General features: G+C 43.4%; 3 protein-coding genes across 5 annotated transcripts; all 3 read left to right on the forward strand.

Moving 5' to 3' along the window:
• Window positions 1-313: 313 nt before the first annotated feature.
• LOC117429453 (polymerase delta-interacting protein 2-like) lies at window positions 314-13,565 on the forward strand. Of its 3 annotated transcripts, none has more exons than XM_034048935.3 (11): window positions 314-502; window positions 2,601-2,682; window positions 2,992-3,089; window positions 3,606-3,705; window positions 3,861-3,936; window positions 4,297-4,404; window positions 4,821-4,978; window positions 5,481-5,507; window positions 5,758-5,883; window positions 6,247-6,326; window positions 9,086-13,565. In XM_034048935.3, the coding sequence occupies exons 1-11, from the start codon at window positions 327-329 to the stop codon at window positions 9,213-9,215; spliced, it is 1,161 nt and encodes a 386-aa protein (XP_033904826.3). In that variant the 5' UTR covers window positions 314-326; the 3' UTR covers window positions 9,216-13,565. The 3 variants fall into 3 exon arrangements, with proteins under 3 accessions (XP_033904826.3, XP_033904828.3, XP_033904827.3); XM_034048937.3 differs by having other exon boundaries at window positions 10,874-13,565; XM_034048936.3 differs by having other exon boundaries at window positions 12,799-13,565.
• A 2,406-nt stretch (window positions 13,566-15,971) lies between these two features.
• On the forward strand, window positions 15,972-23,602 carry LOC117430478 (tyrosine kinase receptor Cad96Ca-like). Its single transcript, XM_059000754.1, has 11 exons — window positions 15,972-16,924; window positions 17,301-17,406; window positions 18,377-18,554; window positions 18,974-19,112; window positions 19,275-19,373; window positions 19,660-19,820; window positions 20,062-20,199; window positions 21,502-21,613; window positions 21,891-21,990; window positions 22,262-22,361; window positions 22,693-23,602. Exons 1-11 carry the CDS (start codon window positions 16,855-16,857, stop codon window positions 22,789-22,791), a joined length of 1,302 nt encoding a protein of 433 aa, XP_058856737.1. The 5' UTR covers window positions 15,972-16,854; the 3' UTR covers window positions 22,792-23,602.
• Window positions 23,603-23,788: 186 nt separating this feature from the next.
• LOC117430479 (sigma intracellular receptor 2-like) lies at window positions 23,789-25,541 on the forward strand. The gene is made up of 3 exons (XM_034050541.3): window positions 23,789-24,059; window positions 24,229-24,373; window positions 24,871-25,541. The coding sequence occupies exons 1-3, from the start codon at window positions 23,940-23,942 to the stop codon at window positions 25,140-25,142; spliced, it is 537 nt and encodes a 178-aa protein (XP_033906432.1). The 5' UTR covers window positions 23,789-23,939; the 3' UTR covers window positions 25,143-25,541.
• Window positions 25,542-25,778: the final 237 nt, after the last annotated feature.

Consider the following 25,778-nt stretch of genomic DNA (forward strand, 5'->3'; position numbering starts at 1 on the left):
TCGTTTTATTTACACGGATATGTTTGTTGCCATTTGTTTTCTTTTCAAAATCCGTTAATAAATAAATAAATAAATAAAACACAGTACCAATTATGAGGATTGTTTTTGTGAGGCGAATGAGCGATGCATCATGGGTAGATAGTTGAACTTTTAAAACAAAAACAAACATGATGAAAAAATAGAAAAGATTCGCAAAAACTAATAATAAATAACAATGTCGTCGTGGTAAAATTGTCCCTGGTTGAAAAGAGGCGTGTTTCACTGCTCGGTCCCCCCCTGTGAATGCCTTGTGCGTGGACTGAAAGTGTGCTGAACTCAGTACAGAAATGGCTGCTTGCGTTTTGAGACGGGGTTTGCTCTCTGCACTGAATAAATATAACAAAAGCAATTCGTTAAGGGCTTTAAGTTTTGAATACAGCGACAGGCACGACAAACACAGACTCAGGTCGCTGTGCGCGGTCTGTAGTTTGAAAACGCAACACTCACGGTTTCTCTCCTCAAGGTAAGGTGTCAAAATAATTAAATTCGGTTATTGTTTTAAATTTATTGGTGGTGCAGTTTTGCTTTGGCTAACATGTCACCCGCAGCTGCACATTATGCAAAAGCTGTATCGGCTGTATTGAGTGCATAGAATGTTGTCCTCATAAAATATAAAGAAACGGAACGTTTTGTTTTAAAATAACGTTCAGTCGCCTCTGATGTGAATGATGACAAGGTCATGTTGTTAATATTAATATGCGTATTTCTTAGCGGTTTCGCTTGATTGCATGTACATGTACAATTCTGACACTCGTTTGGGTTCCTAAGAAAGAAAGATAATTCTGTACGGCGTGGGGTTAAGCTAATATAATCATGCTGTTGTTTCTTGTTATGACGCCGTTACGTAAACAATACAAACACAGCCATATATAACACATGGTACAGTATGTGACATTCTGACATTACTGTGAATTGCTGTTAACACTGTTATCGTCAGCAGTGCAGTGTTGTCATTTGATCACAGGCTTTTAGCGTGTATATATTATATTACGCGGTTTGTAATTGTGGTTAGGTATAGGTGATAGTTATGTATTAGACAACACACGACGGTGAAGTGGTATTTTAAAATGCACTTCACAAATAAAGGAAAGTCAGTCCGTGCAGGGTGGCGACTGCAAATGGACGTTTTTACTTTATCTATTCATGTGGAACACTTTGGGTTAGCTGCAAATTGTGCAATCTACTGTATATGCGACTTATCTGATTTTTTTTTCGATTGATTCAGTAAGTAATGGGTTTTCTTTATTTTTGTTAAGAGGTTGTATTTAAAGAAGCCCTGCAGTGCAGTGAGTGGTGTTTTTAATGACAGCTGCAGCCCCACATGCCACCTCATCTTCCAACCTGCAGACCTGTGTGCACTTGCATTTATTTTTCAGTATTAGACACTGAAACTAATTCGTGATCTTTGGCTTATCTTTTCTTTTGAAGTTGTTTACTCGCTGAAAGTGCAGATCGTGCACGGTGTAGAAACTATGTGTTATGCACACCTCTGTTCATGCCTATGTCTGTGACAGCCATCTGGAGTATTTGCTCCATGTTTCCATGGAGCAAAACATATTCTTGTCAGGGACAGTATGTAAATGTCTGTTATAGGCTGGCACCCATGCACTTTATCCTAAAAGAAAAAGGGGATGTTGCATGAATCTGTGGTGATTACAGCTGGAACCAGCAGCTTTCTGTTTAATTCTGTGCTGGCACGTAAATATGATCAGTGTTGACATGTATTTGGAGAAGAGGTCAGAGCGCTCGGTTTCAGATCCGGTAAACAGTTACTTTGCCAGCAGCTCCCACAGTTCAAGCACAGGGCTGGAGTGATAGCGGGTGCAATCTCAAAGCTCTTGCTTTCCCTGTGTTCTACATAACAGAATAGCCCGGCATAGAGCAGCTGCCTGTCAGATCTGGTGCAGTGAACTAACTACAGACCGACACTCTCCAAGCTTTTTTGTTCATTGCTTGTCTAAAGCCCCTTTCACGCTGGCGCTCCTACCCTGGTCCTGGCTATCCTGAGTCACAATGGTGTGAAACCACGTACCTCAGGATGTGGGTCGACACTCTTTGAACCCGGGTCGAGCGAGACAAAATGCATGACGGCCGAAATAACAAACAGCCGCGCCAGCGTGAAGGTTTCACTTCTGCAAGGAACGCTTCTGTTTATTCTCATGTGTTTGTTGATTGAGACACACCAGGAGTCAGATTGCAGCAGGGATGAAGAAACATTTTTTCTAACAAACATTTGGGCCGACGGTTCAATCCAGAGAAGCTCAGATGGAAGCGTCTGTAACAAACTGCTTCCGGGGCATTGATACGCGCATTGTGCACCTGCGTCTGTCACCCAGGTCAGCCCTGCTTTATCAAACGCAGTGTGAAATCACGTAGCCGACCTGCATGACAGCGGGTCCTGACCCGGGTGGAGCGTGCCAGTGTAAAAGGGGCTTAATACTGGAGTCTGTGTATCCCAGTCTAGTGTGATTCCTGCATAAACAGCTGTCTAAAAATAATCTTGCAGTTATAAATGTGTCTCTCGATGTGATTTATTTCTTGTGTTTTGTCTTCTTCTACAGAAATAGACCAGAGGGTAAAGTGTTAGAGACGGTGGGCGTGTTTGAGTCACTAAAGCAGCACGGGAAATATGAAACGGGACAGGTAAGAGTGTTTGTTCTGTGGCAGCAAAACATTTAAAGACAAGGCCCAGAACAAATAAGAGAATGCATTTGCTGTGCAACCCTACTATTTACTTGTTTAAAGTCCACAATTCAAAGCCGATAAGGGAGATTTTTCCCCATAGCCTTATTTTAGTTTGTTCCCTTTTTGCTTGTTTTGCTGGGTCAGCTTCTATAGAGGGAAGCTGGGTGAGGAGGTATTCAGTAGAGCTGATGTTGAGATGAATTGAACCTTGTCTTGTTGACGCAGCTCTGCTGTATCAATTCACTGCCTGTCTGTTTGTCTTGGCAGTTGTTCTTGCACAGTGTGTTTGGATACAGAGGGATAGTCCTGTTCCCATGGCACGCCAGGCTGTACGATCGCGATGTTACCCCTCCTGCCCCAGAAAGGTACACTGCGGGTCCAGCATGCTCCTGAACAACTGCCTCACTGCCCCGTCCAAACACAACGCTGTTTCGATATTAATGATTAAATCATATGCACAGGTGTTTGAGGCTGTTGAAGAAACCGTCTAGTAATCAGTTTCGTTAATATCAGCCTTTTGTTTCTGTGTAAATCTGTTTTTGATTGAATGTTCCCTGTTTCCTCCAAAAGCTTTCTCCTTCCCCGAGCAACGCTTGGACAGATACGTTTTGCATTTAGACCTCCACGACCCGCATTCTTGATGCTTTCTATTAAAAATCACGCTGGATTGCATCAACTGCATCTATATCCGCTCCTTAGCTATTGCACCTTCCATAGCCTACCTGTTTAAAACTGTAAAACCTGCACAGTGTCAGTTTCCCATATCCACATGCTTTACAAAGAAACGTACCACGTTTTTAAAAGGATGGTTTTTAGACCCGGACCTTTAAAACTGATGTAAATCAAATGCTTTTTTTAAAATTTTGTATTTTATTTTAAAGCAAACCAGACAGCCCAGGAAGTCCCGGTTCCAAAGAGGTCAAGGGTAAAACACACACATACTACCAGGTCCTGATTGACACCAGGGACTGCCCGCACATAGTAAGTATTTGTAAAGTGAAAGAAGGTTTATGTAAATGGAATCCTGTATTTAGATTGACATTGGTTTCAAGTTACTGTGAAGAGGGTTGTGTTTGCCCTGTACAGAATTGAGTTCAAGCTGTTGTGTTTTGTTCCCTCCTCCCTCTGTGTCCTAGTCTCAGAGATCGCAGACAGAAGCGGTCACATTTCTGGCCAATCACGATGACAGCAGAGCTCTCTATGCTATTCCAGGTACACGGTGCACTGAGGGGGTGGGCGGGGCTGGGCTGATGTACTCTGTGTGTGTGTATAGACGATGAAAGATCACACTGTGCAATGATTGAAGTAGAATGAGCCCGACTGTTCAGTCCTGACATTGCTCTCGACAAACTGAAAGAAAAGAATGATTAGAACTCCATATTGGAGTGACAGAACCACTCGGACTGATTGCAAACACCACAGAACAGTAAGGGAAAACATGCATTGCAAATTTCTAAAATAATCTATTTAAAAAAACCTGTCTTCTATAATTGCTTTGCTTCTGTAGGAGAGAGGTGTCTTTTTTTTTCTCTTGCCTAGTGCTTTAACCGTGCCCCTCTCTCTGCCCTGCAGGGTTAGACTATGTGAGCCATGAGGACATCCTGCCCTACAATTCCTCCGACCAGATCCCCATCCAACACGAGCTCTTTGAGCGCTTCCTCCAGTACAGCCCCTCCAAAGGTACTGGTGTAACGGGGGATGGATGAGAAGGTGCTGCTTTCCAGTGCATGGGCCGTATTCACAAAGCATTTACCACCGTGAGAAGTGTGCACCTTTTTATTGTTAACAGAAAAAAGAAATCATAACGTTACTGAAACGTGCAAGGAACAGCCAAGGTGCACGTAGAGTCGGAGCTCTTAAGCAAATGCCACGAGTTGCTTATCTGAAGCTTCTTACACCAGTGTTTTCTTTCTTCAGAGCACTCTGTGAATGTGGCCCAGCTGCTTCCCTTATAACCGTTTCATTGAGGCTGTTGTTGCATTGGATCAGGATCCTTTTGCTGGAATGCAATGAAAGAGTTTGGATGCCCACTTCTCCTGGCTTTGGTGTCCCGTCAGTGTAATGGCTGGTGTTTTGTATTTGTCGTTTCCTTATAGATTCCAGTTCTTGCCCCGAGACGCCCCCGTTCACTGCCCGGGACACGCTGCGGGCCTGGCAGGAGAAGAACCACCCCTGGCTGGAGCTCTCTGACGTGCACAGAGAGACCACCGAGAATATCCGTGTCACAGTCATCCCCTTCTACATGGGCATGCGGGTAACCCTCTCCTATCCTCCTAGCTCCAATAAGACTGCAGGGCTGAGAGCTCTGAGCCTTCGATGCATGTTGACTGTACAAAAGCATGGATGTTGGGTTACTAGTTCAGTCCTTGAATGACTCAGACTAAACTGCTGTTCAGTGGAAGGCCCTGCCAGTATACAATCACACTTCACCTGTATTTAATGTGGTTCCTACATTATTATTATTATTATTATTATTATTATTATTATTATTATTATTATTATTATTATTGTTATTATTTATTTCTTAGCAGACGCCCTTACCCAGGGCCACCTTACAATTGTTACAAAGTCTCACATTACAGAATATCACATAAGAGTATCGTATAAGAACATTATCACATTATCATATAAAACAAAGAACCAAGACTCTTGGCTTTCAGTATTTGTGCTTTTTAATTAATAGTCTTTTAACATTTTGTTTTTAGACCAAGTCAAAGAAGTAATCTGTTTTTTTTTTTCCTTTTTCTGTTTTACAGGAAGCCCAGAATTCACACGTTTATTGGGTGAGTAGCATTATTATCATAATGAGACTTCTATTGCATAGCGGTTTCACCCATTCCATGTTTTAATACAAGCTTGATTAGCCACAGTGTACAGGTAACAAGCTCAGGTGTGTCGTCTTAAACTCGCTGTGCAACCAGGACTGGATCAAACTGCTGTGCAGTGGGAGTCTTATTTCCATCCCTGTTCTCTATCAGTCTGTTTGATTTGGTTTGGCCCCGGTCTCATGCATGCTGTGCTTTCTCTCTGCAGTGGCGTTACTGTATCCGGCTGGAGAACCTGGGAGAGGAAGTGGTTCAGCTGAGAGAAAGACACTGGAGGATCTTCAGCCTGTCAGGAACTCTGGAGACCGTGAGAGGCCGCGGGGTGGTGGGCAGGGTAAGGATGGACAGACCCTGCACGCTGATTCCTGTTGACACTGTCATGCCAGTGGTGCTCTGTTCCGGCCCGCCAGAAATATTCCAGTCCTGGTCTTTATTCCAACCAAGTTTTAAGTCCATTATTGCCTCTCAGCAGGTTCAATTAACTATTTTAGAACCTGCTTGGAGTAAAAACCTGGACTGGATTCAAGTGGACTGGATCTCCAGGGCTAGAATTGAGTACTGCAGTCTTGTGTTTTGGAAGTTGGAAACCTGGTTTAGAACCAGTCTGTCCTTGTAAAGGGAAATGCAATCCTTGCTCCACATGTAGCACATACAAACGCACTCTTACATCTCCTCTCTGTGTTTCTGTGCTTTTAAGGAGCCGGTGTTATCGAAAGAGCAGCCAGCGTTTCAGTACAGCAGCCACGTCTCTCTACAGGCACCCAGTGGCCATATGTGGTAAGAAATACTCTACGTGCTTCCTGCTGTCTCTTTACATCCCTTAAGAAAAGGACACAGGCGCTTTTAATGGGATTTACAGCTGCTGGGTCCTTGTTTCCTGGCATTTTCATTCGTCCTAGAGCTTCTTTTATATCTGTTCAGATGTAAGCGTATATAATTGTGTGAAGTTAAAAGTAGGGCTTCCACATTTACAGGCGTTTGTCAGCTTGTACACTAACTACAGTTAACTGGACAGTTTAAACAGAGGCACCTCTGGTTCAGAGTGGCTCAGGCAAAAGATCATACTGTGTGCTGAAAGGCTTAAAACTTTCTCTCCATTTAATACACTTTTTTTTTTACTTTAGTAGTCGCTAATGGGTTTTTTTAATTTATCATTTTCTCCCCAATTTGGAATAGCCAATTATTTTTAGGCTCAGCTCACTGCTACCACCCCCAAAGACGAACACACACTGTCCTCTGAAGCGTGTGCCGTCAGCCGACCGCTTCTTTTACACACTGCAGGCCCACCATGCAGCCACCTCAGAGCTACAGCGTCGGAGGACAACGCAGCTCTGGGCAGCTTACAGGCAAGCCCGCAGGCGCCCGGCCAGACCACAGGGGTCGCTGGTGCGCGGTGAGCTAACCTAAATGTGGCTGATGAACAGTTTAAAGATTCTAAATAAATCCTTTTTCCAAGCCTATTAGGATATGATCTTTTGAACGCAACAGGACATACAATGTAATAGTTCATAGTAAAAATTGACTGGACAATGTAAGGCAGCGATACAGTTATTATCCAGCTGGGGTGTAGGGAATGGGTCTTCCTGTATCGGAGTTCTGTAGAATCCCGATTCCTGTTACTGGCATAGCTTTTTTTTTTTTTTAAATTAAAAACCCTGACAATTAGTTGGGTATTTAAAAAAAAAAAAAAAAAAAAAAAAGTGTTTTCGGTAATACTAAACCACTACAACAAATCTATTAAAAAGCTTTGAAAAAATCCCTTAAAAGAGGAACCGTGTCCTTTTACGAGTTCATATACTGATTTGAGTTGTGACTTCCAGTCCTGTGCCTGAACCCTGGGGTTGTGTTGCACGGATGAGTTGAACCCTCGTCTGTGTGCCTGCCTGTTTCTTTTCACTGTGTGTCTGTCTGTAACTGTGACAGGCCATACTGGGGAGGGGGGGGGGGAGTTTAATGCACTTGGAGGGGATCTGCTCAATTAATCTAAACAATAACACCTTAATGTTAATACATTAAATATTTCAGGAGAATCATTATAACTATACGATGTAAATAAGCACGTTGCTTGCTGTAGTTTTTTTTTGTTTGTTTTCCGAAGGCTTGTTTAGCTCAGTTTTGAAGTCAAGCCATGTTTGATCGCTGTTGAGCTTCTGTTGCCTAATCCTGTAGAACTGACTGGAGTGCAGGTTGTTGTGTCAGGGAATGTTAATGCAACACTGCGTGCCATTAGCACCACCTCTGCAGTCTCCACATATCACAGTGGCACAGTGGTTTGTAGCATGATGTACATATACAGAAGATCTATGAAAGCACTTGACAGGGGTATTGTTAAATAAATATGATGCCTACATGCTCAAGCCTAGGCTATTCTATTGAACTGATCCAGGTAGTAAAAAAAAAGTCATTTAATTCATGCAAATAAAAATAGTCAAAGCTCTGTTTAGTTGCATAATTATCTAGGCCTGGAGGCGAGTGATTTTCTTTTTATTGGTTTGACCTGTTTTTCATATTCAGAAGTGCCAGGGCCAAAGTCTGATCTTTGCATGCTAGAGCACAGAATGGGAGCGAGGCTTTTGCATTCCCTACTTATGGACCTCATTAGCTGCGAAACACAAGCCTATTTTAAAATGGCTCAGCAGTGAGGAGCTCATGGCTGTGCTAGCTCAGGTGCGTCATGCATGCTCGTTGAGCCCCCAGCTGACAGCTGTGTGATCTCCTCCTGCAGTGAGGCACAGGCTTGAACAGAATTAGAAATGCGTGCAACATTGGTAGACCACAAGTTGAGTGTGACATAAAACCCTTGCCTGCAGTGTCCAACATCTAAGACAGTGTGCCGTCATACTTCCTACCACACCTAAATAAACCTGCAAGCTGAGGGAGGAGGGAGTGCATTGAACAGCGCAGTGCTTTCTAGAACAGGGTCCAGGCAGTGGATAGATGCCTATATTGTTCTCATAGTGACCAAGAGCTTACTGAGACACACAGCGCAGACCCTGTGGAGGTATGTGTGTTAGTAAGGCGTCTATGTAAAACCTGGAATGCAGGGACCAAGCAAAGATATACCATTGCATAGCAGCTCTGCCCTTTGCAGTTTCTCCGTGAGCTCAGGTAGGCAACCTGTCAACATCATTAACTGATGCGTCCTGGAATGGCTCATACTTCTGCAGTCCGTGACTGTGATCTCACAAAAACATGAAATAACTCATACTGAGGATTAGCGGACAAACCCTTGTGTTCTAGTAGTTTGCGCTCTTACTCCAGATTGTTATTCGCAAAATATACCAACTATATTTCTAAAAAGAATCAGCGACTTGCCTTGGCTTGTCTCTTGCCACTGTCACCCTGTAGCTTGGTTTGTCTCCAGTGAATGCTCAAGGACCCTGTAGCTTGGTTTGTCTCCAGTGAATGCTCAGGGACCCTGTAGCTTGGTTTGTCTCCAGTGAATGCTCAGGGACCCTGTAGCTTGGCTTGCTTGCAGAGCTGCTGCTGCTGTGCTGACGGTGCCTGTTGTCTCTCTCTCTTTCTCACTCCCACAGGGGTTCGTATCGTCTCGAGAGGGCCAGCGGCACCTTCTTCGACATCCGCATCCCACCCTTTTCACTCGAAAGCAAGAAAGACGATTCGCCCAACGGCTTCCTACCAGGGCCATTCGCATCCCTAGTCTGAGCCAAAAAAAGAAACCACTTTAAATGAGAGAGAGAGAGAGAGGCATTGCCGTAGATTGTATGCCTAGTTATTATGTTTAGTATTTACTGTATGCAGTATACATGCAATCAACATACTGTAAAAATAAAGCTCCCCTCCCCTCCCCCAATTCCTTTGCAAATGAGCCAGTACAGGTTTTACTAAAAAGCCTTAGCGGTGACTCCTTTGTCTAAACTCGGGTGAACCAGTTTCTGCTCGTAGTAAAATCTGGTAAGGCTCAGTTTTGCAGTGCAACTGGAGTAGTATTTACCTTTTCAAACTGCGAGGGTCACTTAACCAGGCTAAGGAATAAGCAGACGCCTGCACGCCTTGCTGTAACTCCTAGCGTATCAAACACTGTCTCATGTGCCCTGTATATTAAAGCTGTATGTACAGCGAATGTAATATAATGTAGAAATCTGTGCTAATGTTTTATTTGTAATATATGTAGAATATATGAGATTTGGCGTTTTATGGATGATCATTGAACGAATTATGTATTTATTTTTCTTCAGTGTTGCTAGTGCAGAAGCATGGTGGTATCAGATCAGTGTCTATTGAGAAACGGTTCTAAACCTGTATTGCTGTCCTGTGCACACTGAATTCAGTGCTTTGAGCCTCAATTGCAGGCTACTTTGCTTCAGGAGAGTACAACTAAGAAATGAAATAAGAGCTGGTTGCAAAAACCTGAGCTTTTACAATCCTTGCAGTGCTTGTAGGAAGTGCAAGATGACACGAAGGCAAGGATTGCGTTTTCTTTATAGCGAGTGGAAGAGCATGACGGGTGGAGATATGCTGAAGTGGCATGTTGCTGATTTTTAGGGTGTCTATGAACTAACTTAAAGGGATACTTCAATTAGCTACATGTTGTGTCTGTTTCTCTGCTGTCTCTTTCCTCCCTTTTGTATTCCCCTTGCTTACTAACCCAAAGCAAATATAATACTGAATTAATGAAGTGGTAGATAACCAATTTTGGGCAATGTTTTTAAATGCTTAGTGCTGGTAGTAAACTAAACTTCAAATAGACAAGGTGCTGATTTTATTGTATTTAAATATTTCATTGGGCTGTAATCATCTTTGAACAGGTAGATTTTTTTTTGGTTTTGTTTTTTGCTGCAGAACAGCAGCACGTAAATATCCCTGAAAAGCAGTTTTGTTTCGTTGCCTTGTTGTTTCTTTTTTAAAAACCACACTGGCCAAGGAAGTAACACCGAGCAATGTGTTTGTTATAAAGACACCAGTGTTCTGTATCGCTGTCAGATCCTTTCAATTATCCTTCAGTACCCTTCTCGTGACCCAGCTCAAGTTTTGATTTTGATGTTGTGCAATTTGAAAAGAACTCCCACATAGAGCACTGCTGTGTTCTCACAAGTGCGTCCCTAAAACCACACAAGACCAGCAAGATGGGCCTCCATATGTAAAGCAGTGATCTCAAACTAATGGCAAGCCTGGTCCGGGGTCTCTCCTGATACACAGAAGCTCATCAGTGACTCTGGGCTTGCCAGTACTCTCATATCTACTGCCTGATTGACCGTGTTGCAGTGAATGCTGCCCAGGTCATGAAAGTGGCTTGTTCAAGGCTGGGTGGTGAAGGGCCAGGTCTTGCCTGGCTGTTGATTGGTTGTTTCCGTCTTCCGCAGGGGGACGTACTCCTTCCAGCGGACGAACGGCAACCTCTTCGAAGTTTCAGTCCCGTCATTTTCTCTCGACAGCCAGGAGCACCCCGAGGGACCCTACGCTTACCTTTTATAAAAAAGAAAGAGATTTCCTTTCAATTGGTGCTAAGAATGTACATCCGTTTGTACAACAAGAAGCAAAGTAATAAGATCAGGTTTACAATTGCTATGCGTTCTCCCCAGCACAAGAACCGAGTTTGGTTTCTTAAACGTTTCTGTGTTCGTCCGTGAATTCTGACACTCTTGGCAGGAATTCCAGAGGTAACTAGGTTTTAAATGTTTGGCTCGGGCTGCCTTCTGGTTATTTTATTTAGGGAAATGGTGCGCTTTGTGTGCTGGGTCCAGAGATTTGAATGGTTTGATTGGGGGGGTCAGTCGTCTTCCATGTGTAGAGGTAGAGCAGGCTGATCTCCAGGGAGCAGCTTTACTAGCAGTCACATGATGCAGCACCCTGTCTTTTTACAATAATCTCATTACTAACTGTTACTGCCTTTGACAGTCTACGTTGTATTGTATTTGATCCGCGTTGGCTTTTTAAGACTAACGTGTGTTTTAATGCCTGTAATCGTGAGGTGGTTGTTCTCATTAATTTTGTTATTTTATAATGGAAGCCCTGTATTGCTTAAAGAAGCTTATAACACTCACAGATGTCAGGAAATACAATCTAACACAAGTATTCTTAAGTATGTGTTCTATAGTAACATGCACTGTATGTGTCATTTTCTCTAGAAACTCCTGTTTTATGTGCATTGGGTAAACACAACTTTAAACACTAGTGTAGGGTTGCAAGGATCATTCAAATTAATCTGGAGTTTTGAGGCTCAAGTCTTGATCTTGTGGGTTTAGGTCAGTATTCAGCCCCGTCTCCAGTTTACTAACTTTTCAAAGTTAATTCTGCGTAGTGACAGAAGTAAAAAAAAAAAAAACAATCTTTACACCTTTGTGTAAATAATCTTTAGACCTTTAAGTGCAATTTGCATCGTTTTGTGTGAAAGGAAATTAAAAGCTGATGTTATAAAATTAAGAAAGGGCACAGAAGTTTAATGTAAGAGTTTTGAAAGTGTAACGAAGTTGCTGACTAGTTTCATGACACTATTTTTAAAACAGTCTGAATTAATATTGAAAAGCTTTGATTGCACAAACAGGGAGGCACATCTGTACTGAATCCAGTAAAAGCTGTGAAATGAATACTCTCTGCTGTTGTATCAGTGCAGTTATAAGCAAGCTGTTTTCTAAACTGTATCGACATTTATTTGTATCAGAAAACAAATAAAAGGTCTAATTTATCAGTCAGCTTTTTCTCGTTTCATTTTTATGTAATGTTTTATTTGTGCCTGACTGGTGCAAATTAAAACCAGGTCCAATCCAGTATTAAGTACAAAGATCTGTGGCAGTAGTAAGGTAAATGATTGTTACAAAGTGCTAGCCTAGTTTTACATTGTGCTTTTCCTGTCATTAGTTCTATGAATGACCCTTCTCTTGCATTGTATTCTTACTACTGTATAAACGCTAAAGCCGAGGGAACACAAAGCCACTTTGTGGCTTAGAAGTGGGTTTCAGGCCACTGCATGGCACACCAGGGGAGACTTGAGGTTTGATACTGCAGAGTTGCCTCAAACTGTCAAACCACTGTTCCTGAAAGTTGTGTTAAAGCCAGCATCTGTTTTTGCCATGCATATTTCTGATAAGTCGATTGTGATCGTTTTTTTTAAATGTTATCCAGTTCCAAACTTTGTCAACTGTTAACGCCCCAAGCTACTGATGTAATTGTGCCTTTTAAAAACAGATTGCAATTGAAATGTGAACGCTGTTTGAGAACACAAAGCCAGTGCTGCTCCCAGAACCCCCTTTCCTTTATCTGCGCCCTCCTCCTCCTTGTCATCTCACAGGGGCACCTTCCGCATGGAGAGGCCCGACGGCTCCCACTACGACGTGCGCATCCCCCCCTTCTCCCTGGAGAGCAACAAGGACGACAAGGCGCCCCCTGCAGGCTACAGCTGGTAGAGCAGGGCAGAGAGAAGCCCACGGCAGTGAGACCCAACGATCCTGCCAAACGTAACCTTTTTCAATGTGTTTGTATTTGTCCTTTGAAATCCACGAGTCATACCTGAAGCTGAGCTACTTGTTCAAAAACAGCAGAATGAAATTGCCATGGAACAGCTTGTCAATAAAGACGTTCTGCAAAGACAGAAGCAGTAGTTCTGTCCTATTTGAATAATATCATTGGGGGACAAAGTGTAAGCATTCTTCAATTTTTTCACACAAATGTTACAAAGTTTGATTTAAAAATCTGTATATCTTAAAATTCAAGACTTCACGCACATGTTTGTACAATGAGGCTGTGCTTGCTGCAGGTACAATTGGTAAGGTCTCATAGCGGTTGCATATCTGTGCTCATAATGCATGTGCAAAGCTCCAGTTAGAAGGGATCCTGTTGTGCCCCAGACCCCCTCCCCTCCGCAGCAGAAAAGACAGGATGCAAAACGTTACAGCATGGAAAGGATTTGAGAGAAAGATAACTGAATAAAGTTCAGGGACAGGAACATACAAAATAACTTAAAATAACAATGATAATAATAAACTAAAAAAAAAGTATGCTTTGTTGTTGTCTGTAAATAAACTGTAAAAACAATTCAATAAAACATTTTTTTTGGAAGATGGTCTGGTTTGTGATGTTAACCCTTTTTTTCTATTCGATGAATATAAACGGCTATCAATTGATCTGCTACACACTAGTCAGACTAATAGCCCCACTACTTTGTGCAGAATGGCACTTTGTGTGGATGTACGTTTAGACGAGACACACTACCTAGCATGACAATTCAAGTGGGGGGGGGGAGATGAGCCTCTTTCAGGGGTCCTTTCTTGCCCTCCTCCCTTTCCTGTATGTGTTGTTTGTGGTGAGGAGCAGAGAGGCGGGACTGTGTCAGTAATACCCTTCAAACCCTGATCAGACCTTGCAAACCTCGTGCTTTCTTTGAAATATACACTGACAGAAAGCAACATATTTATATACATGTACATTTCCGGAGGCATTCATGTTACAGCAAATTTCTAAAATTAACTGGTTTGCGCATTAGCTGATTTTGCACATCATGTGAGTCTGCAATTAGGGAAGTTAGATGCTTTGCAAATGTCTGAAATGTGTGCATTGAAGAACACATTTTCAGCAGCCTGTGTTCATGTGTGCATTGAAGAACACATTTTCAGCAGCCTGTGTTCATGTGTGCATTGAAGAACACATTTTCAGCAGCCTGTGTTCATGTGTGCATTGAAGAACACATTTTCAGCAGCCTGTGCTCATGTGTGCATTGAAGAACACATTTTCAGCAGCCTGTGTTCATGTGTGCATTGATGCATCTACACTTTTCCATATTTAATTGCATGGAAAAAGGATTGTATTGTACAGGTATGGCCAAAGGTTTTGCATCACCCTATAGAATTAACAATTTTTTGTTTCATAAAGTCGAATTAAACCTGCTGAATAATGTTACGTTAACTGACACGTTGAATTACATACCGCTTTGTAGTTTTCCATATACTTACTAAAAAAATTGAAAAATGTGACATTTCGAAATCTCATATGAAATACTGTACTACAATGATGGCTTCCGGTAGACTTTTGCGATATAGTTTTGTAGTTTCTTTGATGTTAAATAAAATATCTAAATTATGTTCATATCGCTGCTTTTTTATTATGGCAAAATTCTAGATGAGGCAAATCTTTTGGCCAGAGCTGTAGCTAGTAAAGCAGCAGGCTTCCAGTCTGTCGGGCGTTGCAGTGTTTAGTGCACAATTAGACACGCACTGCAACTTTAATTAGGTCACTTCTGAAAACTTTGAACTTCACATCATGTCATCTGTAGCTAAAAAAGAGATTTCCTGAACTGCAATGAGAGCCCACAAGAGTCTGCACAAGCACAGGCTGCTCTCTGAGGTTAGAAAGAGCAGAGCTCAAGGGTCTGTATGCAGCTAAGGATAGAAACAGACAGTTAGTTAACAGATCGATAGAGACAGAGAGGGAGAGTTAACAGATCGATAGGGACAGAGAGAGAGAACAGATCGATAGGGACAGAGAGGGAGAGTTAACAGATCGATAGGGACAGAGAGAGAGAACAGATCGATAGGGACAGAGAGAGAGAGAGAACAGATTGATAGGGACAGAGGGAGAGTTAACAGATCGATAGGGACAGAGAGAGAGAGAGAACAGATTGATAGGGACAGAGGGAGAGTTAACAGATCAATAGGGACAGAGAGAGTTTACACATCGCCCTGTTATGTGTGTGTGTGTTGAGTCACTGATCAGCTTCAGTTATTGAACACCCTTTTCTTCTGTGGATTACTCGTGTTTCACAGTAACTGCTCCTCCAGTTGGGAGCGTGTGGAGTTTTTTGGTAAGTACTGCATTCATTCTGCAGATGCTGTCCTGTGTATTTTCCTGTGTGTGTATGCAAAATAAATAAAAGAAGTTTCTTCAGAATATTCTCTGGTAGATGCAGTATTATTACCCAGTTACTGCTTACAATCACAGATCACATGCGGTGAGCCACTGCTGTAGCGTGTAACCCTAACATTGCAAATGTTAAAAGAAAGAAACCAAGAAAGTATTCAGATCACTAATTCCACAGCTCCTTTGTGCAAATAACTTGTCTTGTGCCAATTTGCCTTTCATCTGCATCATAAGACCTTCCATTTTACTGTGAATCCACCCGTAGGGAAATAGCAACAAAACGTGTAATTTTGTATTTACAAAGTCTGAAGTCATTGTAAACTGTGGATTCTGTGGTGCTGTAAAATGCATTTAAAAAAAGGCAGAGGCTTTGATCAAATCGACCCCTCATTTAAGCAGACCAGTGTCTATAATGTATTTGTGTCTGTATTTCAGTGGTTTGTAATCCTGTCTACCGATCACTGTATATATAAAACAAGTATTATCAGTATTGACACATAAGGCATTGAGACACATGTTTGTAAAAGTTTTAATTCTGCAAAATGCAATTGCAACACTGAATTAAAGAATTGGGGAGAGGAGGGGGGGGGGGTACTTTTTTCTACAGTAGTTCATGTGTTCATTTATCAGCATGAAACTAGAGGCTGTTTGATCAACCATATGGGTTTAAATAGCATCAAGGTGGATATGACTATGTGACTATATACTATAAATATAAACTAGTAAATGACTTGCAAATAATATTCAGTGTGATTTCTTTGACTCTATTTTCAGTCTCCACTACTGTGTATTTGGACACAATGCATTTTTTTCAGTGTGTGAATTAAGGAAAGATCTGCAACACAGCCAAACGTTTTGTAAGTCGCCCTGGTGATGTGATGCGTGCCCAGCAGGTAATAGCAGGTGGCAAAGGATTATAACAAATATGTTCTCCTTCTGAAGGCACGATTTTAATGTTTCTTAACATGCCAGCAAAAGTGGTTCATCTTTTAAGTAATGGATCATTGACATAAAGTAATCTATTTATATACAGTGCTATTAAATAAAAAAAAACTTCTCCAATAACATTTTAAAATGTGAAGCAATTCCACGATCAAGTTCACTAAATATGGGGTGGGGGTTCATTGGTTTACTAATAGGTTTATGTACAGTATACAGTACCAATACTGTATTGGTTGAATAAAGCATGACTCAGAATTCAAGCAAAAGGTGCTGAGATTAAAACCTGAGGTCCCTGCTTCCCGATGCCCAGCCTCTCCCTTTGGGGTGCGCTGGAGTGAATGATCGGGCACTGCGATGCAGGTGGTGTTGAGGAAGGGGCTGCAGGGCTGTGCCATGCTGCATGGGAGTCCACATCGTGCTCCATGCCATGAATGAAAGCACAGTAAGGGTCCCCTGTCACTCTCTGTGTCTGATCGCCTCTTACTGTCACTTTCCACTTCTCCTCTATAGCACTGACCGATTCAATGTGCCGAATGCTGGTTTTATTTGAGAAATGGCAGGAGGAAATTCATCGACCAGCAGGACCTCCATAGAAACGTCTATGACTACAGTATCAACCACATGTAAGGGCTTGGGCACATTCGATATTTGCATGTGCGCAGTATTTATTTAAAAAATAAAATAAGAAGGGTGCAGATGTGCAGAAAATAGCACATTTTATCTTCTCGTTTAATCATTCATTTTGGATTTTTTAAGAAATAAAATACATCTGCATACTGTAAAACTTTAATTACATTTGTTGGCTATTTTTGGAGCTTGCACTGGCAAAGTTTACACCTCCTAATTCCCTGTGCAAGACGCTCGAGTTTTCATTTGGTGGCAGCGGTGGGATATCTAACACAGGGTATATGTTAAATGCCGAGGCAACTTTGTTGTTTGACTTTTCAATTAGACCAATCAAATGTAAGAAAACACATGAATGTATTCCTTTCCTTTTAGTGCTGACTCAGAGTAGCTCCTTCAGTCAATTCCAGTACGTTGCCATCAGCTTGTCAGGAGTCGTGTTGCTGGCCATTGTTATTGTGGCCGCTGTGTGGTATAATAGGTAAGTCTGCAAATAGATTCAAGTACAAAATCCTGTTTCCCAATGCTTCGGTATGCTTCAAATAACTTGCATGCACTAGATGGTGCATTACTAATATAAAGATACTTGGAGGGTGATCTCACCTGCATTGCATATGTCTCCTGAACTCCTAGTCAAAGCATCTTATCAGACTAATAAAGAAAAAACACAATATTTGAATCAGTGCAATAAGAACCTTTCAGAGTGAGAAATAACTGATCTAATGTCATGCAAAACTGGTCTTTAGTATTCTGACGATCAATCACACTGTTAAAACAGGTGTTTTTTTATATATGTTGGTGTACAACACCTAAACATATAATATGTAGAACCAGTTTTTCTTTTACCATACCATACTGTTTCATTTATATAGCGTCCTTCATGTGCAAGCATCCCAGGCCGCTTTACAGAAATACACAGCGAGCCGAAAGAGCTCCAAACTGCTCGCTAGCGAAAAGGCCAAATCAAAGAGACGTGTTTCGAGCTTAGATTTAAAAACCCTGACGGACTCAGCATTCCGGATCCAGTGTGGAAGTGAGTTCCAAAGGGCAGGAGCTCGGACACTCCAAGCTCTCGCGCTGTAGGCTTCTAATGGAGATCTTGGAATTGGCCATTCTCAAAGTGCGAGACAGTTTATAGGGAGTAAGTAGCTCACGCAGACAGGCAGGGTCAGGACCAGGAGTTATCTTATAAAGGTGACAAGCAGTGTTTTGAAACCAATGCGCTATTTCATGGGAAGCTAATGTAATGACCTTAAAACTGGGGAAGTATAGCAAATAGACTTAGTGCTTGTGTGTATTTGTGCTGCGACCTTTTCAGTGAGGCATCAGGGAGCCCAGCAAAAAGAGAAGTAACATCCTGTAGCACAGTGGCAGATTCACCTGTAGCATCCCTCCTGTGTGATAGATCAGAGCGCTTCACAGTCTAACAGTCATGCTCTGTACTGTCCCAGGTACAGGAAGCTGAGTCAGACCATTGAGGAGATGAGGAGGACAAGGGTTTTCATTGACAGTGAAGACGAGACGCCAATCCGCCCGAGTCCTGACGACTCCCAGTCCACACAGGAGCCCCCAGCACACCTGGAATGCAGCGAGGCTGCAGCGAGACCACTGTGGAGCCCACCAGTCCCAGTGCGTATGGATCTACTAATTGGAGACTATCAAAGGGTCTGGTTTAGCAGAGTTCATCTGTGATAATACCAGACTGGTGTTTAATTCTGTTAATCCTGGAGGACAAGGATATTGTTTCTGATTATAATAAATCAAAGAGGATTTTTTTATTTGGGTTTATCTGCCAGCTTATGCAGTGTATATTCACATTATTCATTCTTTATTGTTAAACCATGTATTGTACAGTGAGGGCTAACACTGCTTCCTCCCCTCCCCTCTCCTCCTCTCCCCTCTCCTCTCCTCCCCTCCCCTCCTCTCCTCCCCTCTCCCGTCTCCTCTCCTCCCTTCCCCTCACCTCCCCTCCTCCTCTCTCCTCTCCTTTCTCATCTCATCTCCTCCCCTCTCCCCTCCCCTCTCCTCCTCTCCCCTCCTCTCCGCAGGCTCCACGTTTCACTGTGAATGACCTCTCCATCCTGGAGGTTCTGAAAATCGGGAAGCAGGGTCGCTTCTACAAAGCCAAGCTGAGCCGGGGCACCTGCAAGGGACACAAGCTCGTCACCTGCAAGATCGTCAAAGAAGGTAGGAGAAGAGTCCTGAGTCGCGGCGCTCACCAGCCAGGCAGTGTGATGAAATGTGACCCCCTAAATGAATAGCACAGCTGATATTAATCCCCAGTGCAGCGCCCCCACGAGTTCAGGGTGGCTGGGTTGGCCGGCACTGATCTGTTGATGTGTTTTCAAGGCATCAGCATGAAGCGTGTGGAGAGTGAGGTCTCTGTGATGAAGAAGCTGGGGTCCCACAACAATGTGCTGCAGCTGCTGGACTGGAACACCAGCCACGGTGAGGCAGGGAGGGGAAGGGAGGGGTTGGGAAAGAGAGGGAGGGGAGGGGCAGAGAGAAGGGGAGGCAGGGGGGAGAGAGACTGGGACAGGAGGGAGGGGGGGCAGAGAGGGAGAGAGCCTGTCAGGGTGGATCTTTACAATCCGCTGCTGTTAAGATCAGTGATTCTCAAAGTGTTTTGGCCGTGGGCACAGCTTTTGGACCAGTGTTTTTTGTTTAGATGTTCACAACAGCCCCCTGTCGCCCCTGTGTCCCTTTATGAGCGTCGTGGCTGTGTTTCCCCCAGAGCCCTACGTGCTGATCATGGAGTATGTGAGCTTCGGCACGCTCAAGAGTTTCCTGAAGACACACAGAGCTCAGCTGAGCGACACCCCAGAGCTGCAGTGCCTGCTCACCATCGCTGCCTATCACATCGCCCTGGCCATGGAGCACATCCGCAGCAAGATGGTGAGTGCAAGCAATCAGCATTTATGCACACACATTTATACCGCTACGTCGTCCTTGTGTCTCCCCAGGGATGGAAATAAGAATCCTAATGCATAGCAGTTTGATCCATTCCTGGCTTTGCTATTTCCATCCCAGCATAATTATATTTCAGTATCACCTCAGAAAGGCAGTGCTAATCTGTTGAAATAATCTAAGTGGAAGGGATTCTCAGTTTTTTGGCTTCTGGTTGTGTGTTGAACAGGTGGTCCACTGCGACCTGGGTCTGAGGAACATCCTTCTGGGCCGGTTCCCTCACCAGTGCAAGGTGGCCGAGTTCGGACTGGCCAGAGACTTCTCCCGCTTCAAGAGCCGCAAGAGCAGCCGGAAGAAGCACAATATGGTAAGCGAGACAGAACCTACACCTTAACCTTCACGAGGGATCCCTGGAAGGATCTACACCTTAACCTTCACGAGGGATCCCTGGAAGGACCTACACCTTAACCTTCACGAGGGATCCCTGGAAGGACCTACACCTTAACCTTCACGAGGGATCCCTGGAAGGACCTACACCTTAACCTTCACGAGGAATCCCTGGAAGGACCTACACCTTAACCTTCACGAGGGATCCCTGGAAGGACCTACACCTTAACCTTCACGAGGAATCCCTGGAAGGACCTACACCTTAACCTTCACGAGGGATCCCTGGAAGGACCTACACCTTAACCTTCACGAGGGATCCCTGGAAGGATCTACACCTTAACCTTCACGAGGGATCCCTGGAAGGACCTACACCTTAACCTTCACGAGGAATCCCTGGAAGGACCTACACCTTAACCTTCACGAGGGATCCCTGGAAGGACCTACACCTTAACCTTCACGAGGGATCCCTGGAAGGATCTACACCTTAACCTTCACGAGGGATCCCTGGAAGGACCTACACCTTAACCTTCACGAGGGATCCCTGGAAGGATCTACACCTTAACCTTCACGAGGGATCCCTGGAAGGATCTACACCTTAACCTTCACGAGGGATCCCTGGAAGGACCTACACCTTAACCTTCACGAGGGATCCCTGGAAGGACCTACACCTTAACCTTCACGAGGGATCCCTGGAAGGATCTACACCTTAACCTTCACGAGGGATCCCTGGAAGGATCTACACCTTAACCTTCACGAGGGATCCCTGGAAGGACCTACACCTTAACCTTCACGAGGGATCCCTGGAAGGATCTACACCTTAACCTTCACGAGGGATCCCTGGAAGGATCTACACCTTAACCTTCACGAGGGATCCCTGGAAGGATCTACACCTTAACCTTCACGAGGGATCCCTGGAAGGACCTACACCTTAACCTTCACGAGGGATCCCTGGAAGGACCTACACCTTAACCTTCACGAGGAATCCCTGGAAGGATCTACACCTTAACCTTCACGAGGGATCCCTGGATCCCTTCATTTATTTTATATTCTACATTCACTTTGCACGCACGTAGTCATTTTTACATGTTTAAAACCCTTAATGATACGATCCGGTACCTTTCTTACAAATGAACCCCTGGGACTTCCCACCCTTGGCTACGCCTCATCATGATTTCAATATGCTTGACTAAACTAAACGCTGGCATGATGGAATACAACGCTCTAGTAGACCAGCTGGGCCTGTGGTGTTTTAGCTCTGTCTCCCTGTGTCTGTTTCCTTTAGGACGGCGTGCCCCTGCGCTGGTACCCCCCTGAGTATTTCAAAAGCAATTACTACAGCTTCATGGGAGACGTGTGGTCCTTTGGCATCCTGCTGTGGGAGATGGAGACTTTCGGTAAGATCTGGAGTTCACTGATTTCATCAGCACAACAGCTCTTTCGTTACTATCTTTTACAAGGCAGATTCTCAGTAACGTATTGCCTAATTCTATACTCTTAGGTCTCAGGCTGTTCTAACCTTTTTGGCTCCAGTTTATGTAGATTCTGTTGTGGTTTAAACGTTGAGAATGATTTGAGATCTACGCTTTCAGTGACATTAGTTGCTGCTCATTTGTTCCAGTAACGGTGGAAGTGCTTGTGAGCTGCCCTGTGATAGCATCTCTCTTCTCCCAGGACAGTTACCCTACTCGGAGCTGCAGTCGTCGGAGGAGGTGGTGTTTAACATCTGCTCTGGATACAGACTGCAGAGACCAGAGAAGTGCAGGACTCAGATGTAGGTGCTGACACTGAGAAAGGCGTGGTTTTGTCTGCTTAAATTGTGCAAAAGGATTTCTGTTCTCTTCAGAGACAGACCCTGCAGAGCAGGAACTACTATTAAATAGATTTTAAAAAAGATATATTTATTTAAACTTCTGACATGACATGTGGTGCACTCTGGGAGATACTGTATGGCGAGATTGAAATTAAATAAATAGATGTACTGGCATTTTTTGACAAACTCTTGATGATGGCTGCTGTTTTATGTGCTCTCCGTCTTCATGCAGCTTCCAAGTGATGACGGATTGCTGGAGGGAGCCCCCTACCCTCCGCCCGTCCTTCTCTGACATCGTCACGTGCCTGGAGAATGTTATTGAGAACGACTCGGTGAGTGTAGCACATCACTTGAGATCAGGAGATCTGGAGATCAGGCGGGTTTAGAAGAGTTTGTGGGCTGTAGCTATACCGGTAAATCGTTTTTTTTTAAGGCATTTCCATTTACAAACGTAATAGTCTGAATTCACAAACCAAACAGCAGCATACGTTACCATGGGTGTATTCTTAATGCTTTTGAGTTGTGATTGTCACAAGAATTATTAAACATTAAATCCTCATACTTTTTCCTTACTATCTGATACAAACTGTTCCAGAGGGCTACTGTGTATCTCATCAATGTTAGAGTCTTCTAGATATTATGAGGTGTTTCCCTGTTTTGCAGGATTATGTTCAGGTAGCTGCTGAGGACAGTGACGCTGTGTTTAATGACAAATACAGGGCAGCTAAAGGAATAATCCCCTGTGAGAACGAGGCTGAATGAGGCTGGCTGGCTGGCTCCAGATACAGGGACTCCAGGACTAGACCATTGTCATGGAGCAAGACCTTCAGATGTATTTCTCACTGTAATCCCTAATGCGTGTCCCACAGGGCCATCTTACACAGGCAACACTTGGAAATATGCTGGAAAGTCTTGACTGAACCTTGCATTGTATTGTGAGATATTTTTGAGACTCCCATTGCATAGCAGTTTGAACCATTCCTGGTTTTACTGTGTTTAATAAGACACACTTGAGCTTGTTACCGATACACTGTGGCTAATCAAGCACATATTAAAACCTGGAATGGGTGAAACTGCTGTGCAATAGGGGTCTTATTACCATCCCTGCATCAGTATATTGCAGTATTACCCCAGAAAGCTGGCTGGTACTAAGCTGTTGAACTAATGAAAGTGGAATGGACTGAATGGAACTTATTCAATGTAATGTTGTTTTTTTTTTCAATACAATATATTTTGGAAATGATCATGCAGTTTTGTAGCAGTCCATACAGGCCATGGCGAGATACTATTTTTTGGTTTGTGTGTAAAATTATTAGCGTAGGATATATATATATATATATATATATATATATATATATATATATATATATATATATATATATATATATAATGTGTGTTTAATGTTCTAATCGTTTATATTAATACCCTGTGTACACTTAGAAATAAAGTCGCTGCACTAGATGTACAGAACCACAGTGCAACATCAATCTTGCTTTAAGGGTATATTATGTTGTTGTTGTTTTTAAATAGTATATTCCTGAGTTTATTGCATTCAGTGTTTTACACAGTACGGAGGTCCAGAAGTAGTTTTAAAGTACTGTACAGTACTGTAGCGTGTAAGAATGTGTACCTGTGTCTTTAAATGTGACAATGTTACGTAACAGCGCCCCGCAGTAAGAACCGCCCACTCACAAACCCGCCAATGAGATTGCCCGCAGGAACACGCCATGTGAAGATCTTTACCATCAATCGGTTCTGGGCTCCTCTTAACAATCAATAAACCAGGAAGAGAGTTTGTTTTTGTATTGCTGTTTTCTGAACGGGGTGAACATTGGGACAGATTGAACCCCTTTTCTCCTGGCTCGCTGGGCTGCACTGTACCCATCCGTCTGTGCCTAAATACACAAGCCATGGCAATTTTGATTCGTTTACTGGAATGGGTATTCTTCCTTTACTTCGCCTCTCACATCCCCATTACCCTCGCGATAGACCTCCAAGCCCTGCTCCCGGCACAGTACTACTCGCAGTCTGTAAGTATATTATTATCATTATTCCTGGTTCTGTGACATGATCAGCCAAACCCACTGCATGCTGTTATCTAAAACGATGTAAGACGCATACTGAGACTCGAGGGGTCGCTAAACCCTTAGCATTACGTGTGCAGCTAATTACTAAAATAGCGAGTTTCTTCTTCTCCAGCTCAAGGATCTTCTGAAATGGTACGCGGCAGAATTTAAGGACCCGATGATGATGGCTCCCCCGGCCTGGTTCAAATCGTTCATCTTCTGTGAAGCGCTTCTCCAGACTCCCTTCTTCCCAGTAGCAGCATACGCCTTTTTCAAAGGTCGGTGTAGCGCTTGTACTTGGTATTGAACACTTTGCAGTGGCGCAGCATTTGCACCCTGTGGCATTTGCAGAAAGCTGGTCCACACAGCACAGTGCACAGACTGCCCTCTAGTGGGGTAAAGAAGACGGTGCAACATTGTCAGCAGTGCTATAAGGACTTGAGACTATCAGATGAGACCTTTTGTACTAATACCACAGTTTCTGCATTGGTGTATGAATCGTGCACTGTGCAGATTCAAAGATGCTTTACATTCGCGTGTACCACAAACAGGATGTCATTTAGACACAGGGTTTGCTGCAGTAGAGATTCTTCAATAACTGCCCTTAAATCCATCATCCGTTTACACCCGGTCAGCAAAACTATACTTTTCTGTCGTCATTAATAGTAAAATAATTCACAGTGTGTAACTCCATTTGCTTCCTGTGTGTATCCTATTGCAATGCTGCCCTGTTGCACTGCAGTCACATCTCCTTCTCCTCCCTTGCCCTCTGCAGGAGGCTGCCGGTGGATCAGAACTCCAGCCATAGTTTACGCCACACACGTGGCCACCAGCGTGGTTCCTATCATCGCCCACGTCCTCTTCCACGACTTCCCCAAGGGGCCACACCCAGGGCCTGAGACCCCTGCAGAGCGCCTGACCCTCGCGGCTATCTACGCTCCATACCTCCTCGTTCCCATCATCCTCCTGCTCACCATGCTGTTCAGCACAGCCTACAACGGAGAACTCCGTGGTGCAAAGGGGCAGATGGGTAAAAAGAGCAGATAACCAAGAGGTTTGTGGAGCTGGGCCTTTAGGGAGCAGCGATGGAAAAAAGGACCCCCTTACATGGAGTTTGATCCATTCCTGGTTTTACTAGGAGTTTAAGAAGCTTGTTGCCTATATGCTGTGGCTTATCAAGCTTGTAGTAAAACCTGGAATGGGTGAACTATGGAATAGGCAATAAAAACGTGATCATATTGCAAAGCCATTAAAATAAACCATGTTTTTATAATTTGAGGCATTTCTATTTGAAACTTTCATCCTGCCTGCCTGTCTTGTATAGGTGCGATTGATTTTGATTTTTAATTTAATGCCAAAATTACAACTACAAATAACAATAGTATGTGCCAGTGTTGTTTAGTGGGGTTTTTTTGTGACTTGAATAAACCCTATTTTTTATTAAAAGTCTTTGCATTATTCACTTGTGTTAAACTGGACCTTCTACGCAGAGTAAACAAGTTAGTGAAAAGATAAGCGCTTGCAATGAAGGGAAAAAGAAAGGTACACACTTGAATTAGATTATGAACTTTGAACACTATGAACACTGCAGAGTCCAGATAGATTAAAATGAGCTGTGCAACGTGTCTCTCTTTAAGTTCATTGATCATCGAGTTTCTCACAACACAAACTGCGATTTACCTT

The sequence above is a fragment of the Acipenser ruthenus genome, chromosome 26 (assembly GCF_902713425.1).
Source record: "Acipenser ruthenus chromosome 26, fAciRut3.2 maternal haplotype, whole genome shotgun sequence".
Classification (NCBI taxonomy): Eukaryota; Metazoa; Chordata; class Actinopteri; order Acipenseriformes; family Acipenseridae; genus Acipenser; species Acipenser ruthenus.

What these genes read in the sequence shown, in the direction of transcription:
- LOC117429453 (XM_034048935.3), top strand. Translation starts at nt 327, where the DNA reads ATGGCTGCTTGCGTTTTGAGACGGGGTTTGCTCTCTGCACTGAATAAA. An exon ending in TCACGGTTTCTCTCCTCAAG is followed by an intron (nt 503 to 2,600) that starts GTAAGGTGTCAA and finishes CTTCTTCTACAG; the next exon opens with AAATAGACCAGAGGGTAAAG. An exon ending in ACCCCTCCTGCCCCAGAAAG is followed by an intron (nt 3,090 to 3,605) that starts GTACACTGCGGG and finishes TTTATTTTAAAG; the next exon opens with CAAACCAGACAGCCCAGGAA.
- LOC117430478 (XM_059000754.1), top strand. Translation starts at nt 16,855, where the DNA reads ATGGCAGGAGGAAATTCATCGACCAGCAGGACCTCCATAGAAACGTCT. An exon ending in GCCGCTGTGTGGTATAATAG is followed by an intron (nt 17,407 to 18,376) that starts GTAAGTCTGCAA and finishes GTACTGTCCCAG; the next exon opens with GTACAGGAAGCTGAGTCAGA. An exon ending in CTGCAAGATCGTCAAAGAAG is followed by an intron (nt 19,113 to 19,274) that starts GTAGGAGAAGAG and finishes TGTGTTTTCAAG; the next exon opens with GCATCAGCATGAAGCGTGTG.
- LOC117430479 (XM_034050541.3), top strand. Translation starts at nt 23,940, where the DNA reads ATGGCAATTTTGATTCGTTTACTGGAATGGGTATTCTTCCTTTACTTC. An exon ending in CACAGTACTACTCGCAGTCT is followed by an intron (nt 24,060 to 24,228) that starts GTAAGTATATTA and finishes CTTCTTCTCCAG; the next exon opens with CTCAAGGATCTTCTGAAATG. An exon ending in AGCATACGCCTTTTTCAAAG is followed by an intron (nt 24,374 to 24,870) that starts GTCGGTGTAGCG and finishes TGCCCTCTGCAG; the next exon opens with GAGGCTGCCGGTGGATCAGA.